At 39.0% G+C, this 23,776-nt stretch overlaps 1 protein-coding gene across 1 annotated transcript in view; it reads left to right on the forward strand.

Annotated features, from left to right (window-relative positions):
• The window catches only part of BNC2 (basonuclin 2), a 383,907-nt gene that overhangs the window by 213,603 nt on the left and 146,528 nt on the right, over positions 1-23,776 (forward strand). Inside the window, exon 4 of the mRNA XM_042782734.1 lies at positions 12,141-12,376. Coding sequence (XP_042638668.1) covers positions 12,141-12,376 — 236 coding nt within the window. The remainder of the gene's footprint in view (positions 1-12,140; positions 12,377-23,776) is intronic.

Consider the following 23,776-nt stretch of genomic DNA (forward strand, 5'->3'; position numbering starts at 1 on the left):
TCTGTGTTAGTTTAGGTAAGTATTGTGTTTCTAGAAATCTGTCCATTTCTTCCAGATTTTCAAATCTGTTAGAGTGCAGTTCTTCATGGTATCCAGGTATTATCTTTTTTATTTCAGTTGATTGTGTTATGATGTCTCCCAATCCGTTTTTTATTCATGTTATTTGTATTCTCTTCCTCTTTTCCTTTGTTAAATTTGCCATTGTTTTGTCAATTTTATTAATCTTTTCAACAAAACAACTTCTAGTCTTGTTGATTTTTTCTATGGTTTTTCTGTTTTCTGTTTTATTTCTGCTTGAATATAAAAAATTATGATTCTTAATAATTTGAATTAATATTTTGAAACTGTTTGATTGAGTTATAAGTACCTTTTAAGTGATACACATGCTTTCTGAAAAACATCATGTGAAATTGCTATTCTCAGTTTTTATCCAGTGTATCTTACAAAGTTTATAGACAGAGGAAAGTATTCAAATTGGATCTACAAGACCAGGTATCACTTGTATGTGCTTAGGGGATTTTCTTTCCAGGTGATGACACTTCCTAGGGATGAGCATTGAGAATAGTTGAAAAGAATCACTTACTTTTGAATAAAAGAGGAGGGGGGGGTTTGTCCTATTTTTAGTATCAGACAATTTTGCTCTGCTTTCACAGATACTTTCTAAAGAATGATACATTATTCAGATAAATGAGATGGAAATGATAAGGTCATTAACCCTACCTCATTTTATATCATATCTCAATTCTGAACATTCCAATATAGGTCCAACTACCAGGTTCTAGCAATACTTTACTGATATGGGTATAGTCAGGGAGAGAGGAAAGTTTAGAAGGTTCATGGTGCTATTGTTAGGTGCTGTCCAATAGGCTCCGACACATAGAGACCCTTTGTATAATGGAGTGATACACTGCCCGGCTGTGCCCCATCTTCACAATCCTTGCTGTATTTAACGCCCATCATTGCAGTCACAGTGTCAATCCATCTCATTGAGGGTCTTCCCCTTTTTTCGCTGCACTCTAATGTACCAAGCCCAACATCCTCCTCCAGGGAATGGTCCCTTGTATCAGCATGGCCAAAGTAACTGAGATGAAGTCTCACCATTCTCGATTACAAGGAGCATTCTGGATGCACTTCTTCCAGGACAGATTTGCGTGTTCTTTTGTCAGTCCGTGGTATTTTTCACTATTTTTCGCCAACTACACAATTCAAAAGTATCAGTTCTTTTTCAGTCTGCCTTATTCATTGTTCAGCTCTCACATGCATATGAGGTGACTGAAAATACCATGGCTTGAGTCAGGTGCATGTTAGTCTTCCAACCTTTGCTGCTTAACACTTTAAAGAGGTCTTTCATAGCAGATTTGCCCATGGCAATACCACATCTGATTTCTTGACTGCTGCTTCCATGGGCATTGATTGTAAATCAATGACATCCCTGACAATTTCAATCTTTTCTCTATTTATCATGATGTTGCTTATTGGTCCAGTTGTGAGGATTTTTGTTTTCTTTATTTTGAGGAGTAATCCATACTAAAGTCTGGAATCTTTGATCTTTATCAGTAGTTGCTTCAAGTCATCTTCACTTTCAGCAAGCAAAGCTGTGTCATCTGCCTATCACAGGTTGTTAACAAGTCTTCCTCCAGTCCTGATGCTGCATTCTTCTTCATTTAATCCAGTTTCTCAGTTTATTTCTTCAGCATACAGATTGAATAAGTATGATGAGAGGGTATAGCCCTGACATACACCCTTCCTGACTTTAAACCATTCAGTATGTTCTTGTTCTGTTTGATCAGCAGCCTCCTTCCTGGTCCGTGTACAGATTGCTCATGAGTACAGTTCAGTGTTGTGAAATTTCCATTCTTCGCAATATTATCCATAATTTGTTATGATCCACACAGTTAAATGCTTTTCATAATCAATAAAACACAGATAAACATCTTTCTGGTTTTATTTGTTTTCAGCCAAGATCCATCTGACGTCAGCAATAATATCCCTCATTCCAAGTCCTCTTCTGAACGCAGCTTGAATTTCCAGAAGTTCCCTGTCAGTACACTGCTACAACTGTTTTAGAATTATCTTCAGCACAATCTAACTTTAATTTGATTATAAAAGATATCGTTCGATAATTTCCACATTCTATTCAATTACCTTTCTATGGAATGGGCATAAATATCGATCTCTTCCAATCAGTTGGCCGAGTAGCTGTCCTCCAAATTTTTTGGCATAAATGATAAGTGCCTCCAGTACAGTATCTGTTTGTTGAAATATCTCAGTGGGTACTCTGTCAAATCCTGGAGACTTGCTTTTCTACAGTTCCTTCAATACCATTGGTTCTTGATCACATGGTACCTCCTGAAATTGAACATCAATCAATTTTTTATGGTACAGTGACTCTGTGTATTCCTTCTTTTTTGTTTTGATGCCTCCTGCATCACTCTGTATTTTGCCTGTAGAATCCTTAAATATTGCAACTCGAGGCTTGAATGTTTTCTTCAATTCTTTCAGCTTGAGAAATGCCAAACATGCTCTCTTCCCTTTTGGTTTTCTAACTCCAGGTCTTTGCACATTTCATTATAATACTTTTCTTTGTTTTGTGAAGCTGCCCTTTGAAATCTCACGTTCGGCTATTTTATTTCGTCATTCCTTCCATTCACTTTAGCTACTTTCTATTCAAGAGCACATTTGACAGTCTCTTCTGGCATTCATTTTGGTCTTTTCTTCTTTTTCTGTCTTCTTAATGATCGTTTGCTGTCTTCGTGTATGGCGTTCTTGAAGTCATCCCACAATTTGTCTGGCCTTTGGTTTTTGGTGTTCAATACTCAAATAAATTCTTTACATGGTCTTGAAATTCAGGTGGAATATAATCAATGTTCTGTGTTACTCTCTTGGACTTGTTTCATTTCTATTCAATTTCAGGTTGAACTTGCATCTGAGCAATTGATGGTCTGTTCCATGGTCAACCCATGGTCTTGTTTTGACTGATGATATTGAGCTTCTCCATCACTTCTTTCTACAGATATAGTTGTTCTGATTTGTGTATATATTCAATTGGGTGAGGTCCACGTGTCTAACTGCTGTTTATGTTGTTGAAAGTATTTGTAACGAATAAGTTGTTGGTCTTGTAAAATTCTGGCATATAAGCTCCATTTTCATTTCTGTCAGTAAAGCCATATTTTCCAAATACTGATGATTCTTTGTTTTCAGCTTTTGCATCCCCCCCCCAAAAAAAAAAAAACCTAACTCTAGTCACCAGTAATTATCAGTACATTTTGATTGCATGTTTTGTCAATTTCAGACTGCAGAAGTTGGTAAAAATCTTCAGTTTCTTCATCTTTGCCTATAGTAGTTGGTAAGTAAATTTGAATAGTAGTAGTATTAACTGGTCTTTGTAGGGGTGTGGATATCATGCTATCACTGACAGCATTGTACTTCAGGATAGATCTTGAAATGTTCTTTTTGATGATGAGTGTGATGTCATTTTTCTTAAATTTATCATTCCCAATATAGTAAACCATATGATTGTCTGATTCAAAATTGCCAATACCTGCCCATTTCAGCTCACTGATACCTGGGATATTGATCTTCATGGGTTCCATTTCATTTTTGACAACTTCCAGTTTTCCTACATATGAATATACAATATATACTTAATCTATTCCACATTCCAATTACTAATGAATGTTTGCAGCTCTTTTTTCTCATTTTGAGTCATGCCAAATCAGCAAATCATTAAGGCCAACTCTACTTTGAGGAGGCAACTCTTCCCCAGTCATGTTTTGAGTGCCTTCCAACTTTAATGGCTCATCTTTGGGTGCTATGTCAGACAGTGCTTTAGGGCTATTCATGAAATTTTCCTGTAATATATCAGACATTGTTTTACTGCTATTTATAAGGTTTTCATTGGCCAACTTTTGCAGAAGTGGATGGGCCCGTCCTTCTTCTCAGTTTGTCTTAGTCTGGAACTCTGCTCAAACCTATCCACCACGGGTCTCCCTACAGGTATTTGAAATAACAGTGGTATTGCCTTCAGTTTCACAGCAATATGCAAGCCACCACATTTTGACAGACTGACGGATGAGTGGTAGATGGTGCTATTAGCAGTCATTAAAGGAGGCTTTTCCCAGAGATATTCAGATGGTTAATTATTTTGGCATCAGGATACAGAATTTCATATCCTGGGCCAGTGCGCCATGTAAGTGAGGGTATGGTTTTATTTTCCTAAAGAAGGAAGGAGTAATTTTCCAGGAAGAGATGGCATTAGTCTCCTGTGAATGTGGTTCTTTCAGCACCTTTGTCCTGCTGGGTATGTGTCCCCATCACCAACCTGTGAGAACTTTTGCTTTAACTAAACTTCTGAACACTTTTCAGAGTTTTTTTTTTTTTTTTTAAATTCAAAATTGTTTTCAATTTATAAATATTTAATTTATTGTATGTCCTGTTAACAAGAAGTAATATAAAGCTTCCTGTAGGTTTTGCCTTCAGGATTAAGGCTTTTTACCGTCTGCCTCTGTGACCTTTGTGATGGCCATGAGTACCTCATTGGTGGTATTCTTGGAACACTCCGTTCTCTTACACACACCCCTTAGGTTATTGGCTCTTAAAATATGTTCCCTGAGCAGCAGCATGTGGAGACTTGTTAAAAGTTGAAATTCTTGGTCCCCACCTAAAACCTATGGAATCAGAAATCTGGGAGAGGGAATCCATGATTCTGTGTCAGTAAGTCCTCCAATTGATTTTGATGCATATTTGGGAGCCACTGCCTTAGCTCCCTCTTTGGGAATGCTTTCCTCTTCTCTGGCTGACTGAACTCCTAGATACCTTACTGTGACTATGCCTTCCTAAGAGTCCTTTCTTATGTCCTCTTTAATACTTTATACTGTCTTTTGTATAGCATTTATATTGTCTGTACCTGTCTGCCTTTGAATTTGGAGTCTATGATAGAAATTACTTTTGCATCTATGTGTACCTTCTAAGTCAGTGATAAGTGCTAGTGAATAAATGAATGTATGCATGAATGAAGGAGGAAGGAGGAGAGTATTTGAAGTGGTGATCAATGGGGTCAGCTGCTAAGAAGAATAATGACAGTCAGTGAAAGGCATTGGATTTCCTAGTAAGGCAGGTGTTGGTGACCTTTGAAATGCTTATTTCAGCAGAGTGATAGGCAAAAAGCCCATATTCTGAGTAGTTTGGGGCTTCTAACATGATGAAGACTTAAGTTTCCAGAGTTTTTTACCGGTAGTGCATCTGAATACATTGAAGAAGCAGAATTTTCTTTGGAGTAATAGCTAAGTGATCTTAGGCCAGTTACTTGATCTTATTGAGCCTGTGATCTCTGGAAATGTAGTATTAGTCATATCATGTGTTGTTTTTTTAATTAAAAAAACCCAACAGGATTACAAGCGATATTGTAACTGACTAGAAAGATACATGACATGTAGTTGGTACTTAGATGGTTATTTACATTACTCTCCTTCCCCCTTTTTTATCTTATTTTTCCTGTAATGGCTTATGTCACCCTGTGTAAATTTGTATAAGATATGAAATTGATAAGGACTTGTGCCAGTCATTGGGGAAATTATGAATTGTGTTTAGCCTGGAATTAACCTACTGTTAGTTGACCACAGATAACTTCATGAAATCCAGTTAGAGAAGTTCACCAAAAGGTAGTTGTATAAGTTGTTGCTGTGTGCTCTGGAGTCGATTCTGACTCATAGGGACCCAGTGGGGCAAAGTAGAACTGCCTCATAGTTTTCCAAGGCTGTAATCTTTATGGATAGGTACTGCCACATCTTTCTCCCACAGAAAGGAGGCTGGTAGGTTTGAACTGCCAACTTTCTGGTTAGCAGTTGAGCTGTTAACAAGACCCCTTGTTGTATTATTTTGGACTTTTATAGTTTCAAGGTACAGAAGTGCCCTTCATATCTACCTACAGGGGAGGTGAGGAGGGAAAGAAATGAGAGATTTTGTTGGCTTATGTAATTGAAAAGTCCAGGAATAGTACCAGCCAGACCTTATAGATCAAACCATATTGTTAGCACTTGAAGTTTTAGCACAACTCTCTTCTATGTTAATTGCATTCTTAAGCATATCTACCAGATTCAGAGGAAAGAAAACTTGTTGATAATTCTAACCAAAATACTGTTTCAGTCCCATTGTTTATACTTAACTCACTTGCTTGTTCTTGAATCAGTGGTTGTGGCCAATGGACTGGCATATATTGGTTTTCCAGGCTTGGCTAGGGAATAGTCAGTTCTTTGAAATACTGGCATTGAGTGTAGGGAAGGAGTGATTCCCCTAAGGGAAATCTAGTTGCTGTAACCAGAATGAAGGGGAGGGGGGAGTGGATACAGAGCTAACAAAACAATATCATTTTACTATATAAAAAAAGTACCACTGGTACAAGTCATTAGGTCCATAAAATATAAAAAGTAGATGCCCATCTTGCTGAACTCCATCCTGACGAACAATTTTCCCCCACTCTCTTTGGCCTAAGGAGCTCTGGTAGCATAGTGGCTAAGGCACTTGACTGCTAACCAGAAGGCTGGCGGTTCAAACTCACCAGCCACTCCTCGGAAGGAAGGTTGGGCATTCCTACTTCCGTAGTGATACTGCCTTGGAAACCCAAGGAGGGGACGCTATGAGTCGGGGCCGACTCGACGGCAAACAACAACAACAACTCTTTGGCCTAAGTTACATTCTTTACTAAGTTCTACATCCAGACCTGAATCCTTTGCAGTCAGATATGTGGAAATCATGAAATTAGGCATGTTCAGTTCTCAGCTTCTAGATACTGTAATACTTAAGTGACTGTCACTTTCCCTTTGTTTAACCAAGGAAACTTTCCCACAAGTTCTTATAACTTGGTGACTCACTATGATGAGGCAGTTATAAAGTTATACAGCAGAAAATTTTTACACATTCAAGAAGTTCAGTGAATTATAAACTTTGATGATATCTTTATGCTGTAATTTGCAGTTGACATCTGTAAACTGGGCAGTTTCTTATTTTTCAAGCCTTTGTCTATGACTTATTTTTCTGATAAATGATTGCTTCAACCACACTTTTAGGGCATTACCACCATCTTCTATTGACTTTCTTTAAATATCTAGTCTACCCTTTGGTTTTCCTTATCAGATGTTTGGAAACTATTATCAAAATTTAGCTAAAAACCTGTTCTGTGAATAGAGTTTTATTGGAACACAAACACATTTGTTTGTCTTTCCTGTGGCTACTTTCCAGCTAAAATAACAGAGGTTAGAGGTAAGTAGTTGTTAAAGAGTACTATGACCCACAGGCCTAAAATACTACTGTCTGGCTCTTTTAAGAAAAAGTTACCAAGCCCTGCTCTATAGTATGTGGCTTACAGCATATACTTCTTGACATATGGCATTCTTATGAAGAAGAATTAGGCAATGCCTTTACAATACTCTCAATCTCTAGTGTTAGAAAAATCATATTTAGAGAAATGTTTACCTTACTGGTTCCACCTTTGCTCTTTAAGTTCTCTGAATAACATCTTCTTTTTATTTATATCTATACCCTTAACAGTTCAGTTCTCTTCACTTTCTAAAATTGTCTGTCCTTTTTAAGGCATGGTAGAGAGAGGGACCACAGCTTTCCATCCAACATTTGAACACATGTGTACACAGACTTGTCTGTACTGAAGCAGAAATACAAGGAGCCAAAAATATGCATAAGAATCAGGATTGTAGTGTCATTTTTCTTCCCCTCTACTGAACCCTTTCAAATTCGTATTTGTTGTTGTTGTTGTTGTTGTTATACACCATTAAGTCGGCCCGACTCTTAGTGACCCCTCCTTGGGTTTCTGAGGCAGTATCACTACAGAAGTAGGATTGCCCAACCTTCCTTCCAAGGAGTGGCCGGTGGGTTTGAACCGCCAGCCTTCTGGTTAGCAGTCAAGCGCCTTAGGCACTATGCTACCAGAGCTTATAGCAGTGTATTTTGTGAAGAAGTGTTTGCGATGGGCAATGAGCATCCGTGAAGGGGAAAAGGAGGAGCAGCAGAGTTCAGTTGTGATTCCACTGCTGTGGTCACTGGATTCTGTCAGCAGAGCAGCCTTTTTTCAGAAGGATGAGTAGTTAAGCTGTGCTTGAAGAAGAGAAGGGATGATAATACCCCTTTCCTGCTTTTTTTTTTTTTTTTTTTTTGCAGTTTAAATGCCCTGTGGAGTGAGAGAAAACTTCAATCCCTAGGCTTGTGAATTCCTTATCTTTCCCCAACGTTAAATTAATTTTTAAGGCTATTTATTCAAAGTTGACTTAACCACTAGAATAGGAAAGATCAGACAAATCAGCTGCAAGAAATGAAGTATGAGGAAACCCGAACTCTTTGACAAAGTATTCCTGGGAGTAAATGTGTTGAATGAAGCCAGTGGGTAAATGATAAGGCCCTTTACACTGTGGACTTAAGAAAGCAATTTATCAAGAGTACATGAACTCTCTAGTGACCACCAGTCAGTAGGAAATGAGAGTGGAGGAGGAGCTGTGAAAAATACATTTGAAATATTAAAAAAAGTATGTGTGTGTATTTTTCAATACGTATATTAATATGCAGAAATAATGGTATGTTAAATGGAGTTGCAGAAAGTGTACCTGTGCTGTAGTCCATATTGTTGTGGGATAGAATTTTAGGGAGAGCAATTGGAAAAATCATTTAGAACTTGTGAAAAATCTTGAGTACCCTTAGGTGTAGTTACAACTTGAGCCTGGATGTTGTCTGATATTCATTCACCTGACTCCTGAGATTAGATAAATATCTTGCAATCTCAGATGTTAACCTTTTGTGATCACTAGAAGGCCATATATGTTTAATTCTGACAGTTAATTATTTTTTCTTTTACTTATTTATTTATTTTTTTTATTGTGGTTTAGGTGCAAGTTTACAGAGCAGAGTTTGTTTTACATTCAACATTATGTGTACATTTAATTTCACTCCCCATTTACCATCCCCAACCCTAACCCAGTCTCCTCCCCTCCCTGCCCAGTAACCCCCCACACACGCCCATCATAGTTATGCACTCCTGCATTTTCTCCGTGTGAATATTGCTCCTCTGCTGCCCTGTGGTTGATTGCTCCAAGGAATGCATTTCCATCAAGTATGTGGGTGTGTCACCCTCGGTTGAGTGGTCTGCATGTACATCTTTTTTACTATTTGGCTGAGAGCCAGCCCCTGGGAGTGAGTTTTATTCCAGGCCCAGAATGTATCCCAGGGCCATAGTATTGGGGGTATCAGTAGACTCCATCCGACCAGTAATTCTGGTCATTACTGAATTTCTGGATTTTGTTCCACATTTTTCCTTCCATTCTATCCAGGATCTCCAGATTTGATCCTCTTCTGAGTGGTTAGCATTAGTAGCTGGGTACCATCTAATTCTTCTGGTCTCATGGTCCATCGTGTCCTAAGGCTGATTGCTTCCAAATGCCCTTAGTGTTTTTTTTTTTTCACTCTTCTTCATTTTCGGTGATAAGAGACCATTAGGTGCATCTTAGATGGCTGCCTGAAAGCTTTTAAGACCCCAGTCGCTACTTGCCAATGTAAGATGAGGAACAAGACTTTTATGTGTTTTGTTGTGCCAATTGAGTCTCGTGTCCCCCAGTACTATGGTCTTGAGTCAGTAGATCTGTTGGATCTCTCTCTCACAGTGTCTGGGTGTCTGTGAGGGATTACTCTATGTCTGTCCTCTCATTTTGTAGGGATGGCAGGTATTTTGTATCACTGATCTCTGTGCAAGTTTGGCCTCCGCTGAATCTGACAGTTAATTCTAGTGTATTTTATGTCCTGTTGTGGTGGTTGTTATGTGCCATCATGTCTGCTCTGACTTATAGGGACCCTGTGTACAATAGAAACACTGCCTGGTCCTGCACTGTCCTCACAATTCTTGCTATACTTAAGTCCATTGTTGTTGCAACCATTGTGTCAATCCATCTTGTTCAGGGTCTTCCCCTTTTTTACCAACCCTCTACTTTACCAAGCATGATATCTTTCTCCAGGGAATAGTCCCTTCTGACATCATGACCAAAGTCTGGCCATTCGTACTTCCAAGTGCATTCCAGCTGCACTTCTTCCAGCACAGATTTGTTCATTCTTTTGTCAGTCTTAGTATTTTCAATATTCCTCACCAACAACACAATTCATCACTTCTTTTTCAGTCTTCCTTATTCATTATCCAGTTTTCATATGCATATTAGATATTGAAAATACCATGGCTTGGGTCAGGCGTACCTTAGTCTTCCAATCTTTGCTCCTTAACACTTTAAAAAGAGGTATTTTGCAGATTTGCTCAGTGCAGTACCACATCTGATTTCTTGACTGTTGCTTCCATGGGTGTTGATTGTGGACCCAAGTAAAATGAAATCCCTGGCAACTTCAGTCTTTTCTCCATTTTTTGTGATGTTGCTTATTGTGTAAAGGCCTTTATCATTTACCCACTGGCCTCATTTTACACATTTACTCCCAGGAATACTTCATCAAAAAGTTCGGGTTTCCTTGTACTTCATTTCTTGCAGCTGACTTGTCTGATCTTTCCTATTCAAGTGGTTAAGTCAACTTTGAATAAATAGCCTTAAAAATTAATTTAACGGGGAAATTAATTTAGTGGGGAAAGATAAGGAATCCACAAGCCTAGGGACTGAAGCCTTCTCTCACTCCACAGGGCATTTAAACTTTAGAAAAAGCAGGAGAGGGGTATTATCATCCCTTTTCTTCTTCCAGCACAGCTTAACTACTCATCCTTCTGAAGAACGGCTACTCTGCTGACAGGTTCAGTTGTGAGATTTTTTGTTTTCTTTATCTTGAGGTGTAATCCACATGCCAGTTCTGTTAAGGACTTTAAAGCCTGCTCATTCATTATCTCATTAATCTTTGCAGCATCTTTTTGATGAGACAATGCTATCCTAATTGTTCACTTAAGAGAAACTGAGGCAAAATATATTTGCCTTATCTGCAGTAGGATTCTCAGTAACTCAGATATGATTGGAGATAGAACTTAACGACCCAATCTTGGCTTCCAGTTTAGAGGAGAAATGTGATGTCTTAGTTTTGAGGAGGAAAAAGCCCCATTTTTGTGATGCTAATTCGTGAAAAGTACATATTCTGAGAATGATTAGGCCTCAATTTTCAGCTAATAATTAGTTGAAATACATAGAAATTCCTAGAATTTTATTTTAGTCATTTTTTTCCCAGTTTCTTTTGATAACTAACTTTTGTTAGGAATGTTAGCAAAGTGTCTAAATTATGACTTGAATATCTTTCTTTTTCCTTGAGTAACTTCCAGAGACAGCATGGACAGTGAAGAAGAAAATACTTTAAAAATGAGTGGCAAGGGAGAGTTGGGAGACCTGACTCCTCCGATTATCTTCCTTAGCTCATTCAACTTTAGTTAAATTCCTCACCCACTGCAAAGATGCCAGCTTTCTGTATTTCATCTCAGTTGAGTCATTTATCCCTGAAACCTAAGGATCCCTGGTTTCACAGTGGTTAAGTGCTTGATTCCTAACCGAAAAGTCGGCAGCTCAAGCCTGCCAGCTACTCCTTTTGAGAAAATCCCATAAAGATTGTAGCCTAGGAAATCCTATAAATCACGTCTACTCTGTCATACAGGTGTGTTGTGAGTCACAATTCACTAGCTGCCTCACAACAACAACCCCTATAGTCTAATGAACGTCCTCTTTAAGCCATTCAGGTATCGTAAGGAGTCAACCTTATCTGATAAACTTATATTGATTGAGCCTACTTTTATGGCTTAAGTTGAAGATGTGTTTTTTTCTGGAAGGAGGAGGATACCCTGGCAACTTGTGTTGTGCCATAGTTCATTTAGCAAATTAATTAGGTTTTTAGAGGCAGCCACAGTCATTTAAAAGCATCCTCAGTGGCTCTCATTCTGGACGTTGACTATGTTTTACAATTGGCTTAGTCTGCAATTTATAAACACAGTAAATTTTTTTTTAAGGCAACACAGGGAGGGGGTTGGAAGAAAACTATTATATTGGAAAATCCTGCTTAAATATCTGTGGTTATCATCCATCAGCAATGGAGCTCTGATAACTCCCATTTCTTCTGTATCTGCTCTCTCCCTCCCTTTCTCTTTATTCCCACCTCTCCTTGAACTTGGTGTGACCACACAGCCTTGGATAAGCTCAGCACTCAACACCTGTACCACCCCACCCAAGTTGAGATCGTGCAGTCCAACGTGGTGTTTGACATCAGCAGCCTGATGCTCTACGGAACACAGGCAGTGCCTGTGCGGCTAAAGATCCTGCTGGACCGTCTCTTCAGTGTCCTGAAGCAGGAGGAGGTGCTGCACATACTGCATGGCCTGGGCTGGACTCTGCGGGACTACGTGCGGGGATACATCCTTCAGGTAGGGGGAGGACGTCGAATGCTGGTGTCCAGAGCTAGCTCTGGGTGGGGTTGGATGAAAGCCCTTGGCAAACTCAAGTCTCTTTCCTACCTAATGCAGATACACACATGCACACCCTCCTCTGGTTAAGTGCTCCTATCAGCAGGCTTCTCAGGGAATTAGAGAGAAGGATAGATGCCCTAGCAAGCCAGTGTGGGGTTTCTATGGTGTGATTAGAAGAGGGAAAGTGGCCTTTTGCCAAGTCTTACCATGTTTCCCCCTTTTTGGATTCAGCTCTCTCTCCTTACAGTGTGGGCTTTCTGGCTTCTCCAACAAGTCTTATTTTAACCCTCTTAAAAACAAGACTCTTTGAGCTGTGTGATGGATATATAAAGATAGGAGATTGAGTTTCATTTGGGTTTATTAGAGCTTTTTCTCAACACTAATTTCTACGCATGATATTTTCTTGATTTTCTATATCCCCTCACTGTTTATTGTTTCTTCTATCCAAATCAAAGGAAGATGGGTAACTAATATAAACTATTTTCATTACCATAAACCCTCATGTCACAGCTTTCAGAGGTCTTCATTCTGAAGCAGGCCAGCAAGGTTATAGATACAGCCTTCACAGTGCCTGCTTGTCTAGTCCCCAGCCCATCCTTTCTATCAGTGGTACTTCTAATCTGGTAAACCAAAACCGTCAAACCAAACTCACTGTTGTTGAGTCGTTTCCGACTCATAGCGACCCCTCCTTGGGTTTCTGAGGCAGTATCTCTACAGAAGTAGATTGCCCAATCTTCCTTCCAAGGAGTGGATTTTCTTAGGGGACCCAGCCTTCCCTAACCCCTCCTGTGTCTTTCCCCATACTTGCAGTATGTCACGAACCAGTTTGCATTGTGTCCTTTGCTTCTGAAGTGTTTTATGGTCACCTCTGGTAGCATAGTGCCTAAGGCACTTGACTGCTAACCAGAAGGCTGGTGGTTTAAACCCACCAGCCACGCATCGGAAGGATGGTTGGGCAAACTACTTCTGCCTCGGAAACCTAAGGAGTGGTCACCATGAGTAGGGGCTGACTCGACAGCACGTAACAACAAAAATGAAGATTTGAAGAGACTGTACTGGACTATGAAGAAATACCACCCTCCACCACCACCAATGGAAATTACAATTTGAGAAGGTAGAATCTGAAGCAAATTTTGAAATTTTCTAAGGAGGCTAATCCCAGGAACATTGACAAAAACAAGTAATTGTTTTAGGCTGTGCCAGCACTGGTGATCGTCTCCTAGTGTTATTTCCCCGAAGCCACACTGTGTTGTGTGAGAGGCTTGTGCCACTAGCTTGATAGGTGATGAGTGGAGCCTCAAGTCTTCCCTACAGTTCTCTCTCCACCCCCTGCTTTAATCCAGAATAAAAACACAACACATTCCTGTTACTCTCTTGTGTGGCACTTCCAGAAAGTGCCCCTGTGTTAACCAGGGCGCAAAAGCAGCAGTGGGATGGTGAGTAGAAGTAGAGAAAATACAGGAAAGATGAGATAACCTGTCTTCTTCATGACCACTTTATTTGACATAGAATAATTTCTTAGTTTAGTGAGGTGTCAACTTGGACGGCACAGGAAACTTGGCTTTTAGATCAGACAGTGATGATAATAGTAATAATTACATATTTCATTTTCAGTTTACATAGCATTCTCATAGGCATTTTTTCATTTGCCTCAAGATTGGGGCATTTCAGCAGAGTAAGTGGGAATATAAGTCCTGGATGGTCAGGAGACATGGTCGGGGCACAAGGTCTAAGAGTAAGGGGCCTGGAAAAGTAAAATAGAGAGCCAGTTTCACAATTCCTGCTTATGCTGACCCCAAGATGTATATAATGCCACATTCGCTGTAGTCATGCCCACAACATGATTATTAATGTCCATATTGGATGGATTTTACCTTACGCAAAAGCGATAAACCTGTTACAGATTACAGAAAGCGATTGTTAGCTTGGTTAAACACATTTTCCTTTATCCAACACAGATGAGTCATTTATCCCAATTCAGTTCCATCTTTACTACCTGTATTCTGATGCTTAGTTCCATCATCAGTGTTGCGTTTCACTTTTTCACACTTACATTTTTATCTAAGGGTCCTGGAGTATATCCATTGCCCTTTTCTGTCCAAACAAATAGATATGTGCAGGACTGTGCTCTAACATACCATCTTACCAGCCCAGATCACTGTCACATTTTGACACCAGTAAACCTAGAACCTGTTGGATTTTCTGAGCTGTGAACCTACTTTTGCCTTGACCAATGCCTGTTTTTTTATTTCATTGGAAATTGTATTTATGTGTTAGTTTTTCACAATATTTCAACATCTCTCTAAGAAGCATGTAGAAAATATACTCCTTTAAAATGTACTCCTTTCATATCAATTCCTTAATATTTCTTTTTGTATGAATATAAAATATTTAAAGATAGAAAATTATGAGGAAAAATAAGAGTAAAAGAAAAATTGAGCAAAACCACAAACTAAAATGATAAAGTTTCTCATTTGGGCATGAGATATTTCATATAAAGAACCTTGTCCTGTATCATGATACTTAAATTACAATTAATTTTCAAATAGGTTTTGATGAAGCCACATATTAAAAAATGTAGTTTATATTTTGTTTCTCCATTCAGAGTCTAGAATTGACATTTTGAGTAAAATCATAGATGAGTTTTATATTAGAGGAGTTCCAAGTTTAATTTGTTTTGTTTTATTGATAGGATTGAAGTAATATAGATTTTATTTAGATAATTATTTTTGTTATTCAGTATTTACCATCTACTTGTTCCATTGAAAACAGCTCTTTGCTTAGAATGCTAAGAGGTTAAATGACACAATTTGTAGTGGAGAAAATGCTCATTTAAAAAAAAAAAAAAAACCCAAAAGAGCGCTGTTATAGAAAAATAACACTTATTTTCCAAAGCAGTGTTGTTAGATTACTGGTTACTATGTAGAAAAATTTATATGTAATAATGATAGGTATGCATGAATGACTTTGAATGTAATTAAATATAGTATTTTCCTACAAGTAAACTATAAAATGTACATCTGAAAGTTGTGGAAACCTATGATGCACTATTAGTGCACCAATGATTTTATCTGGCTAAAACTCAATTGTCTTGTAGCCCTCGAGGCATCAATTTTAGCATTATTGCTCTCAACAACAGTATATTGAATATTATGTCAGTTAAAGGAGAATAATTATCAAGGCAAGTTAGGGTGGCTGTTAGTCTTACCACATATTGACTTGGTTAGCAGTTGGCTGGCTATAGATTGTGTTATTGGGCAAATGAAGATGTACGGTAAGTTGAACTGGTCGAGCCAGCATATTAATTTAACTCTCTGTGGACCCAAACCTGCAGCCTTATGTATGCAATAGCTACTCCTGGCTTCAGAGAGAGTTTTGAAGGTAGAAGAATAGCAAAGGCCTGACCTGATTTTGAATTGAGGAAGAAAGGGAAAACAGGACATTTAGAATGATCATTTGAAAGGGTGTGTGAAGAAGTTATTATTAAAAGGAAAAGGGAAATTATAGTGATTCCAAAGATTCATTTAAAAGATCTGCAATTAGTGAAGTATCCTGTTAGTGTTTTGATAAAAAATTATTTTTCAATTACGTGATTATCTCTGTAATTCATAAGCTTCGCCAGCTGCATGGAAAATACAAGCCTCATTTAGACTAGGATCATTTAAGAATCCAGGTGATATTTTAAAGGTATTCCCTTGTGTATTTATTAAAGTATTTATTCAAAAGGACAAAAATGTGAGGTAAATGTTTAGTAGTATTCTCTCCCAAAAAAGGAAATACTCAATTAGGAAAAATTCAATTAGATGAAATCTAAAGACATGTTTTTTTCTGCTGCTAACAAATAATTCTTACTTCAAGTTTGTGTTTCCAGGAACCTGTATTGACAGAGAATTAATGCACCCTCCCATCCTTTCACCATTTTCCTTGTCTTTGACCTAGGAATATGAATATAGGTGATTATCATTGCTGAATCTATGAAAGTTTTCACACAGCCTCTGTGAACTGAGGTGCCTGGGCTTGTACACCAGCCAGTCTGCAGAAATCCTGTCTTTGTAAATGGGCCCTGCCAGAATTCAAAGAACCGTATCAGACATTCTGAATAATTAGCTGAGGTGTCAGCAGCCCTGTTAGAGGCACATTTTTACTCATCTGTGTCTTGAAACAATCAGAATGACTAGAACAATCAATGTTTCAAAGAGCATTTTCAGAGTATTTTGGGACCTGAGTGTTTCCAGGACCCCAGTTTATACCCAGGATGATGCTACATATTAGATCCTCCTCTTAGAGCTTCATGCTACATGTTAATATAATAATGGCTCTGGGAAGTTCTGGAGAATGTGGTCTGTGGGAGTAGGTAAGTAGCTTCCACCAATATCTCAGACTTCATAGCTTATTCTGTCAATTTCAGCAGAAGTCTTCAGTTCCTGACCACACGCAGCTCTTCTGCAGCTTTGGACCTTTGCATGTGAGATTTTTTTTTTTTTCCTCTGCCTGGAATATCTTTGTCCTCTTTCTGTGAGGGTAAATTCTTTGCCCTTCAGGTGTGAACTAAAGTCCTGCTTTCTGATGGAGGCCTTTCCTAAGCAGCTTAACCACACATCTTTTCTGATGTAGATTTATCTCTAAACTTGTTTTCTTCAAGCTCTTATCACAGTTTAAAATTAATCAGTTAATTAAGTCAATTGTTAAATTCTTTTCCTGGTTTCCTGACAACAGAATGCCACAAAAGCAGGGATTGCATTGAATGGATAAAGAAACCTGTTTAAGTTGTTATAGCCTGATGTTTCACCATGGAACTCATGGGACATCCAGTAAAGTCAGTTGGCTAATGATCTTTGGTCCTTCTTTGGGCTTTCTAGGAAATAATTCCTGTAGCAGCAGCTGGGTTGTTTAGGGCAAAAGAGATGCAAAGGCTGCCTGCCACTCTATCTCACTAGTGGTCTGTGCTGAATAAGTGTTTTGTGGTATCCATGTGGCAGAAAATGTCAATATTAAGCAAACATTTGTATTTAAACTGTCCTTTGCAGAGCAGGTTCACATAAGTTGGCTCTTTCAAACCACTTACGCCATCTTCTTACAGATAATTGTCATTGAATTAACATTTGGAATAGTTTGAGGCTCAAAGAGGTTAAGTGGCTTTCGTATGATCACAGAAGCTATTACCATATTTTTCGCATATAATGTGCCTACAAAAAATATTGTGCACACATGAGTAATGTGCATAGTGTGCATAGGAAACTGTCACTCCAGGGGGTTGTGTGGTTGGATAATACATGTGTTATTTGCATAAAAATATGGTAGTTGGCACAGATGATGCATTATAAGCTTCTTGAGGACAGGAACTACGTCTCTCTTCTTCACTGTTGTAACCTAGTAGCCAGCACTCAGCATCTACCTTGGTACATGATACCAAAAACCAAACTCTTGCCGTCGAGTCGGATCCGACTCATAGTGATCCCCCCTTGGGCTTCTGAGGCAGTATCACTACGGAAGAAGATTTCCCAGTCTTCCTTCTGAGGAGTGGCTGGTGGGTTTGAACTGCCAACCTTCTGGTTAGCAGTCAAATGCCTTTGGCACTGAACTACCAAAGCTTCTTGGCACATAATACACCTTAGTAAATATTGGACGGGGAGAGGGTAGAAGTTTTGAACTTAATTTGAATTCAGCCATGACACTATGAGCAGTATTTATGTACATTTTTTTAAGACTATAATGGCTCTCTTTTCAGGTTGTAGTATTTGACAGTTCATCTTTAGAATGTCATTGCTTGGTGGGAGAGAGAAGGCCCTAAAGCCCTGAGCTTGACAGACTCACCTAAACTCCTTCTTGAATTTAGTAAAAAAATCCCAACTCACTGTTTTCGAGTTGGTTCTGACTTATAACGACCCCTCCTTGGGTTTCCAGGGTGGTATCTCTATGGAAGTAGATTGTCTGGTCTTCCTTCCAAGGAGTGGCTAGTGGGTTTGAACCACCAGCCTTCTGGTTAGCAGTCAAATGCCTTAGGCCCTATGCCACCAGAGCTCCCACCTTGTATTTATTTAGTAGGAGATCATAAAGACGTCTGCCTATCCAGAACATTAAATGAAATTGCTTTTGTTATTAAGTGCTCTCCACTCATTTCCCATTCCTAATGACTCTGTGTACAGCAGAACCAATCACTGCCTGCTCCTGCACCATCCTATCAGTCTTTTCTTGGTTTAGCCTTATTGTTGTTGTTGTTGTTATGTGCTGTCGAGTCGGACCCGACTCATAGCGATCCCTCCTTGGGTTTCCGAGGCAGTATCACTACGGAAGTAGATTGCCCCATCTTTCTTCCGAGGAGTGGCTGGTGGGGTTTGAACCGCCAGCCTTCTGGTTAGCAGTCAAGTGCCTTAGCCATTATGCTACCAGAGCTCCTTCATTTTAGCCTATTGTTGTGTTAATCCATCTCAATGAACATCTTCTTCTTTTCCAGTAACTCTTCATTTTACCAATTATGATATCCTTCTCCAGAGACTTGTCCCTCCTGATGACATGTCCATAGTACATGAGATGACATCTTGCCATTCTCCTATCTGAGGAACATTCTGGCTGTACTTCTTCTAAGGCATTTGTTCACTCTTCTGGCAGTTCATGATATATTTAATATTCTTTGCTATTACCATAATTCAAAGGCATCAATTATTCTTCAGTTTTTTTTTGTTCAGCTTTTGCATGCATATGAAACATTTCAAAATACTATGACTTTGGTCATGCACACCCTGGTCATTGAAATGACATCTTTGCTTTTTAACATTTTTGAGGTCTTTTGCAGCAGATTTGCTACATGTAATACACCTTTAATTTCTTGACTACTGCTTCCATGGAAGGAGCTCTGGTGGCGTAGGGCCTAAGGCATTTGACTGCTAACCAGAAGGCTGGTGGTTCAAACCCACAAGCCACTCTGTGGAAGGAAGACTAGGCAATCTACTTCCGTAGAGATACCTCCTCGGAAACCCAAGGAGGGGTCGCTATGAGTCAGAATTGACTTGATGGCAGTGAGTTTGGTTTTGATTTGCTTCCATGGATGTTAATTGTGAAAGTAAGATGAAATCCTTGATAACATCAGTCTTTTTACCATTTATTATGATATTGCTTATTGTTCCAGTTGTAAGAATTTTTGTTTTTCATTGAGGTGCAGTCCATACTGACTCCAACTCTTCCTCACCTTCAGCAAGCAGGGTTATGTCTTCTGCATATCATGGGTTGTTAATGAGTCTTCCTCCAATCCTGATGCCACATTCGTCTTGTAGGCCAGTTCAAGGCATTATTTGCTCAGCATAAAAAGGGAATAACAATGACTATATGATAAAACTGTCATGTACACCTTTCCTGATTGTGAATCATGCATTATCCCCTTCTTCTGTTTGAATGACTGCCTGTTGATCTATGTACAGGTTCCTCATCAGCACAGTCCAGTGTTCTGGAATTTCCAGTTGTTAACAGTGTTATCTGTAATTTGTTATGGTCCACATAGTAGAATGCCTTTGCATTGTCAGTAAAACACAGGTAGACATCTTTCTGGTATTCTTTGTTTTCAGCCAAGATTCATCTGATATCAGCAGTGATACCCCTCGTTCCATGTCCTTTTCTGAGCCTGGCTTGAATTTCTGGTAGTTCTCTGTTGATATACTGCTGCAACTGATTTTGAATCATCATCAGCAAAATTTTGTGTGTGATATTAATGATACTGTTAGATAGTTTCTGCATTCTGTTGGATCACCTTTCTTTGAAATGAGCACAAATATGGATCTCTTCCAGTAGGTTGGCCAGATAGTTGTTTTCTAAATTTCTTGGCATAGGCAAGTGGGTGCTTCCAGCATTGCATCCATTTTTTGAAATATTTCAATTGGTATTCTGTTAATTCCTAGAGCCTTATTTTCAACAGTGCCTTCAGTGAAGTTTGGATTTCTTCCTTCAGTATCATGGGTTCTTGTTCATATGCTTCCTCTTGAAATGGTTGAGTGCAGGCCAGTTCTTTTGGGTACAGTGACTTTATGTATTTCTTCCATCTTCTTTTGATGCTTTCTGTCTACATCATTCAATATTTTGCTTATAGAATCCTTCAGTATTACAATTCAAGGATTGATTTTCTTCTTCAGTGCTTTCAGCATGAGAAATGCCAGACCTATTCTTCTCTTTTGATTTTCTAACTCAGGTCTTTGCACATTTCATTGTAATGCTTTACTTTGTCCTCTCGAGCTGCCCTTTGAGATTTTCTGTTCAGCTCTTTAACTTCATCATATCTTCCATTTACTTTAGCTACCCTACATTCAAGAGCATTTTTCAAAGTCTCTTCTGACATCCATTTTGGTTTCTTCTTCCTTTCCTGTGTCTTTAATGACCTTTTGCCTTTTTCATGTGTTATGTCCTTGATACCATCTTAAAAGTTTTTTGCTCTTTTGTTGTTAGAGTTAAGTTTGTCAAATTTGTTCTTGTGGTGATCTCTAAATTTAGGTGGCATATACTCAAAGTTGTACTTTGGCTCATTTGGGCTTGTTTTAATTTTCTTGAGCTTCAACTTGAACTTGAATATAATGGTCCGTTCTGTAATCAGCTCCTGGTCTTGTTCTGACTGATGACATTGAGCTGTTCCTTTGTCTCTTTCCGCAGAGGTAGTCGGTTAGATTCTCACTTACTCCACATGATGAGGTCCACGTGTATTTAAAAAAAAAACAACCGAACTTACTGCCGTCGAGTCAGATCCAACTCAAAGGGACCCCCCCCCCCCAACTTGGGCTTCCGAGGCGATATCACTACAGAAGTAGATTGCCCAGTCTTCCTTCTGAAGAGTGGCTGGTGGATTTGAACTGCCAGCCTTTTGGTTAGCAGCCAAATGCCTTAGGCACCATGCCACCATCTATATTGTTGGAAAGGTATTTCTAATGACTATATCCTTGGTCTTGCCAAATTCGATCATGTGATCTGCAGCAAGGCCATGTTTTCCAACTACTGGTTAGTCTCCCCCCCACCGCCGCTCCAGCTACCTAATTCCAGTCATCCATGATTATCACTGAATACCGATTGCCTATATGATCAATTTCAGACTTCACAAGTTGGTTAAGAGTTTCAGTTTCTTCATCTTTGGCATTAGTGGTTGGTGGGTAAATTGGAATAATAGTTCTATTAACTGGTCTTCCTTGTATGCCTGTGGATATTATCACTGACAGTGTTGTACTTCAGGATAGATCTTGAAATGTTCTTTTTGAAAACGAATATGATGCTATTCCTCTTCATGTGATTGTTTTATTTAAAATGGCCAATACCAGTCTATTTCAGCTCACTAATGGCTAGGAGCTCTGGTAGCACAGTGCCTAAAGCACTTGACTGCTAACCAGAAGGCTGGCGGTTCAAACCCACCAGCTACTCCTCGGAAGGAAGATGGGGCAATCTACTTCTGTAGTGATACTGCCTCAGAAACCCAAGGAGGGGTCGCTGTGAGTCAGGTCCAACTTGACGACATATAACAACAACAACAATGGCTAGGATATTAATCTTTATGCATTCCATTTCTTTTTTGACATCTTTGTTTTCCTAGATTCATTCTTTGTACATTACACATTCTAATTTTTAATGGATGTTTGCAGCTGTTTCTTCTTCTTTTGAATGATGCCACATCAGTAAACAAAGGTTCTGAAACTGTACTCCATGAACATCTTTAAGTTGACTCTAGTTTGACAAAGTAGTTTCTCCCTTGTTGTAATTTGGGTGCCTTCCAACCTGATGGGCTCATCTCCCAGCACTGTGTCAGTGTTCCACTGACGTTCATAAGGTTTCCACTGGCCATGTTTTTAGATGCAGATTGCCAGGTCCTTCTTCCCAGTCTGTCTCAGTCTGGAGGTTCCGCTGAAACCTGTACACCTGGGTGACCCTGCTGGTATTTGAAATACAAGAGACATGGCATCCAGCATCACAGCAACACACAAGCCACCACTGTATGACAAAGTGACAGATAAGTGGTATAGATGAAATTGTTTCCTCTGTTTTGCTCCTTTTCTTGTTTATTTCCTTTGCCCCTGTTCCCTCTCAAGTTTCTAAGAGCAAAACTTGTTCACTGCATCTGATATTTATCATTGATACTTCACTGTAAATTCTGTTCCTTGACTTAGCTTTCCCAAGGTATGAAAACCTTTCATACTTGAGTGTTTATTAAAATCACAACAAGAGTAGACTTTTTACCTATTTAATCAAGTTTTAACCATATCATATGGCAGAGACAGAACAGAGGTGAAGTAGCTCTTCTTTGTGTCCAAAGAAGCATATCAAGTTGGAAGTTATCCCTAATTGGAATATAGATAAAGGTGCACTGACCAGTGAGTTAAAGGATACTTTTATTAAATTCCCAGTTTTATATTGTTATTTTGACATTCTAAGCCATAGTTTCTTCATCTTTAAAATTGAAGTAAAAACGTTTGTGCTTTTTTGGTCTTTCCAATTAGCTAAATAGATGAAATAATATAGATAAAACATTTTGTAAACTCTTACTCCATAAGTTCATATCTTTCACTTACATCTATCTATAAAAAAAGTTAGCTCTGGCCAATTATAAGTGGAAAGTACAAGGTGCAGAACATGAAGTCTATGAAGAAGTCAGATACTTAGAAAAAGATAGGAAGTAAGTTTTAGGCTTTGGTTAATATTAGGAAGGTAAATGCCAGTTGTTTTAGCCAGTACCTAAAACCTAGTGGCCTACACAATGGGAATTTATTTCTCTCTCATAGCAAGGCCAGTGAGGATTCCTAGTTGGTGAATGCTTTCTTCCCAGAAGTGATTTGGGGACAGGAGATTTAGGGTGCCTACCATTTTTTGGCTCTGCTGTTCTATGTAGCTTGAATTCCTCATTCAGGTACAGTCAAGAGAAAGAGGGTGGAGGTTCTCTGTGTGAGGTTTTCATTGGTCAGTCATGAAAGTGGGGTAGGTTACTTGTCCCCACATACCACTGTCAAAATTGATATGTAAATGGGGTCATGTGAGTTAGCAGAGGTAGGCAGATAATCCCTGGCTAGGCAGCCATTCCCTGCAGCACTCTGCCATGGAAGATGAGCACAGATCTCTGCCACACTCAGATTTGGTGGAATAGCCATAATCTGCATTCTTTTTATACAGTCAGATTAACAAAATTTAGAGTCTCAGAGTTGTGTTGTCAAGGAAGGTTCATGAGTTTTAATTCTAACTCCAGTTTTTATTAGATGTGTAAAATAGGCCCATGTTTTAATCTACCTAAGCTTTGTTGTTGTTGTTGTTGTTGTTTGCTGTCGAGTCGGCCCCAACTCATAGCGACCCCTCCTTGGGTTTCTGAGGCAGTATCACTACGGAAGTAGGATTGCCCAACCTTCCTTC

The sequence above is a fragment of the Orycteropus afer genome, unplaced genomic scaffold (genome assembly GCF_000298275.1).
Source record: "Orycteropus afer afer isolate SDZICR_OR568_19922 unplaced genomic scaffold, OryAfe1.0 scaffold00435, whole genome shotgun sequence".
NCBI lineage: Eukaryota > Metazoa > Chordata > Mammalia > Tubulidentata > Orycteropodidae > Orycteropus > Orycteropus afer.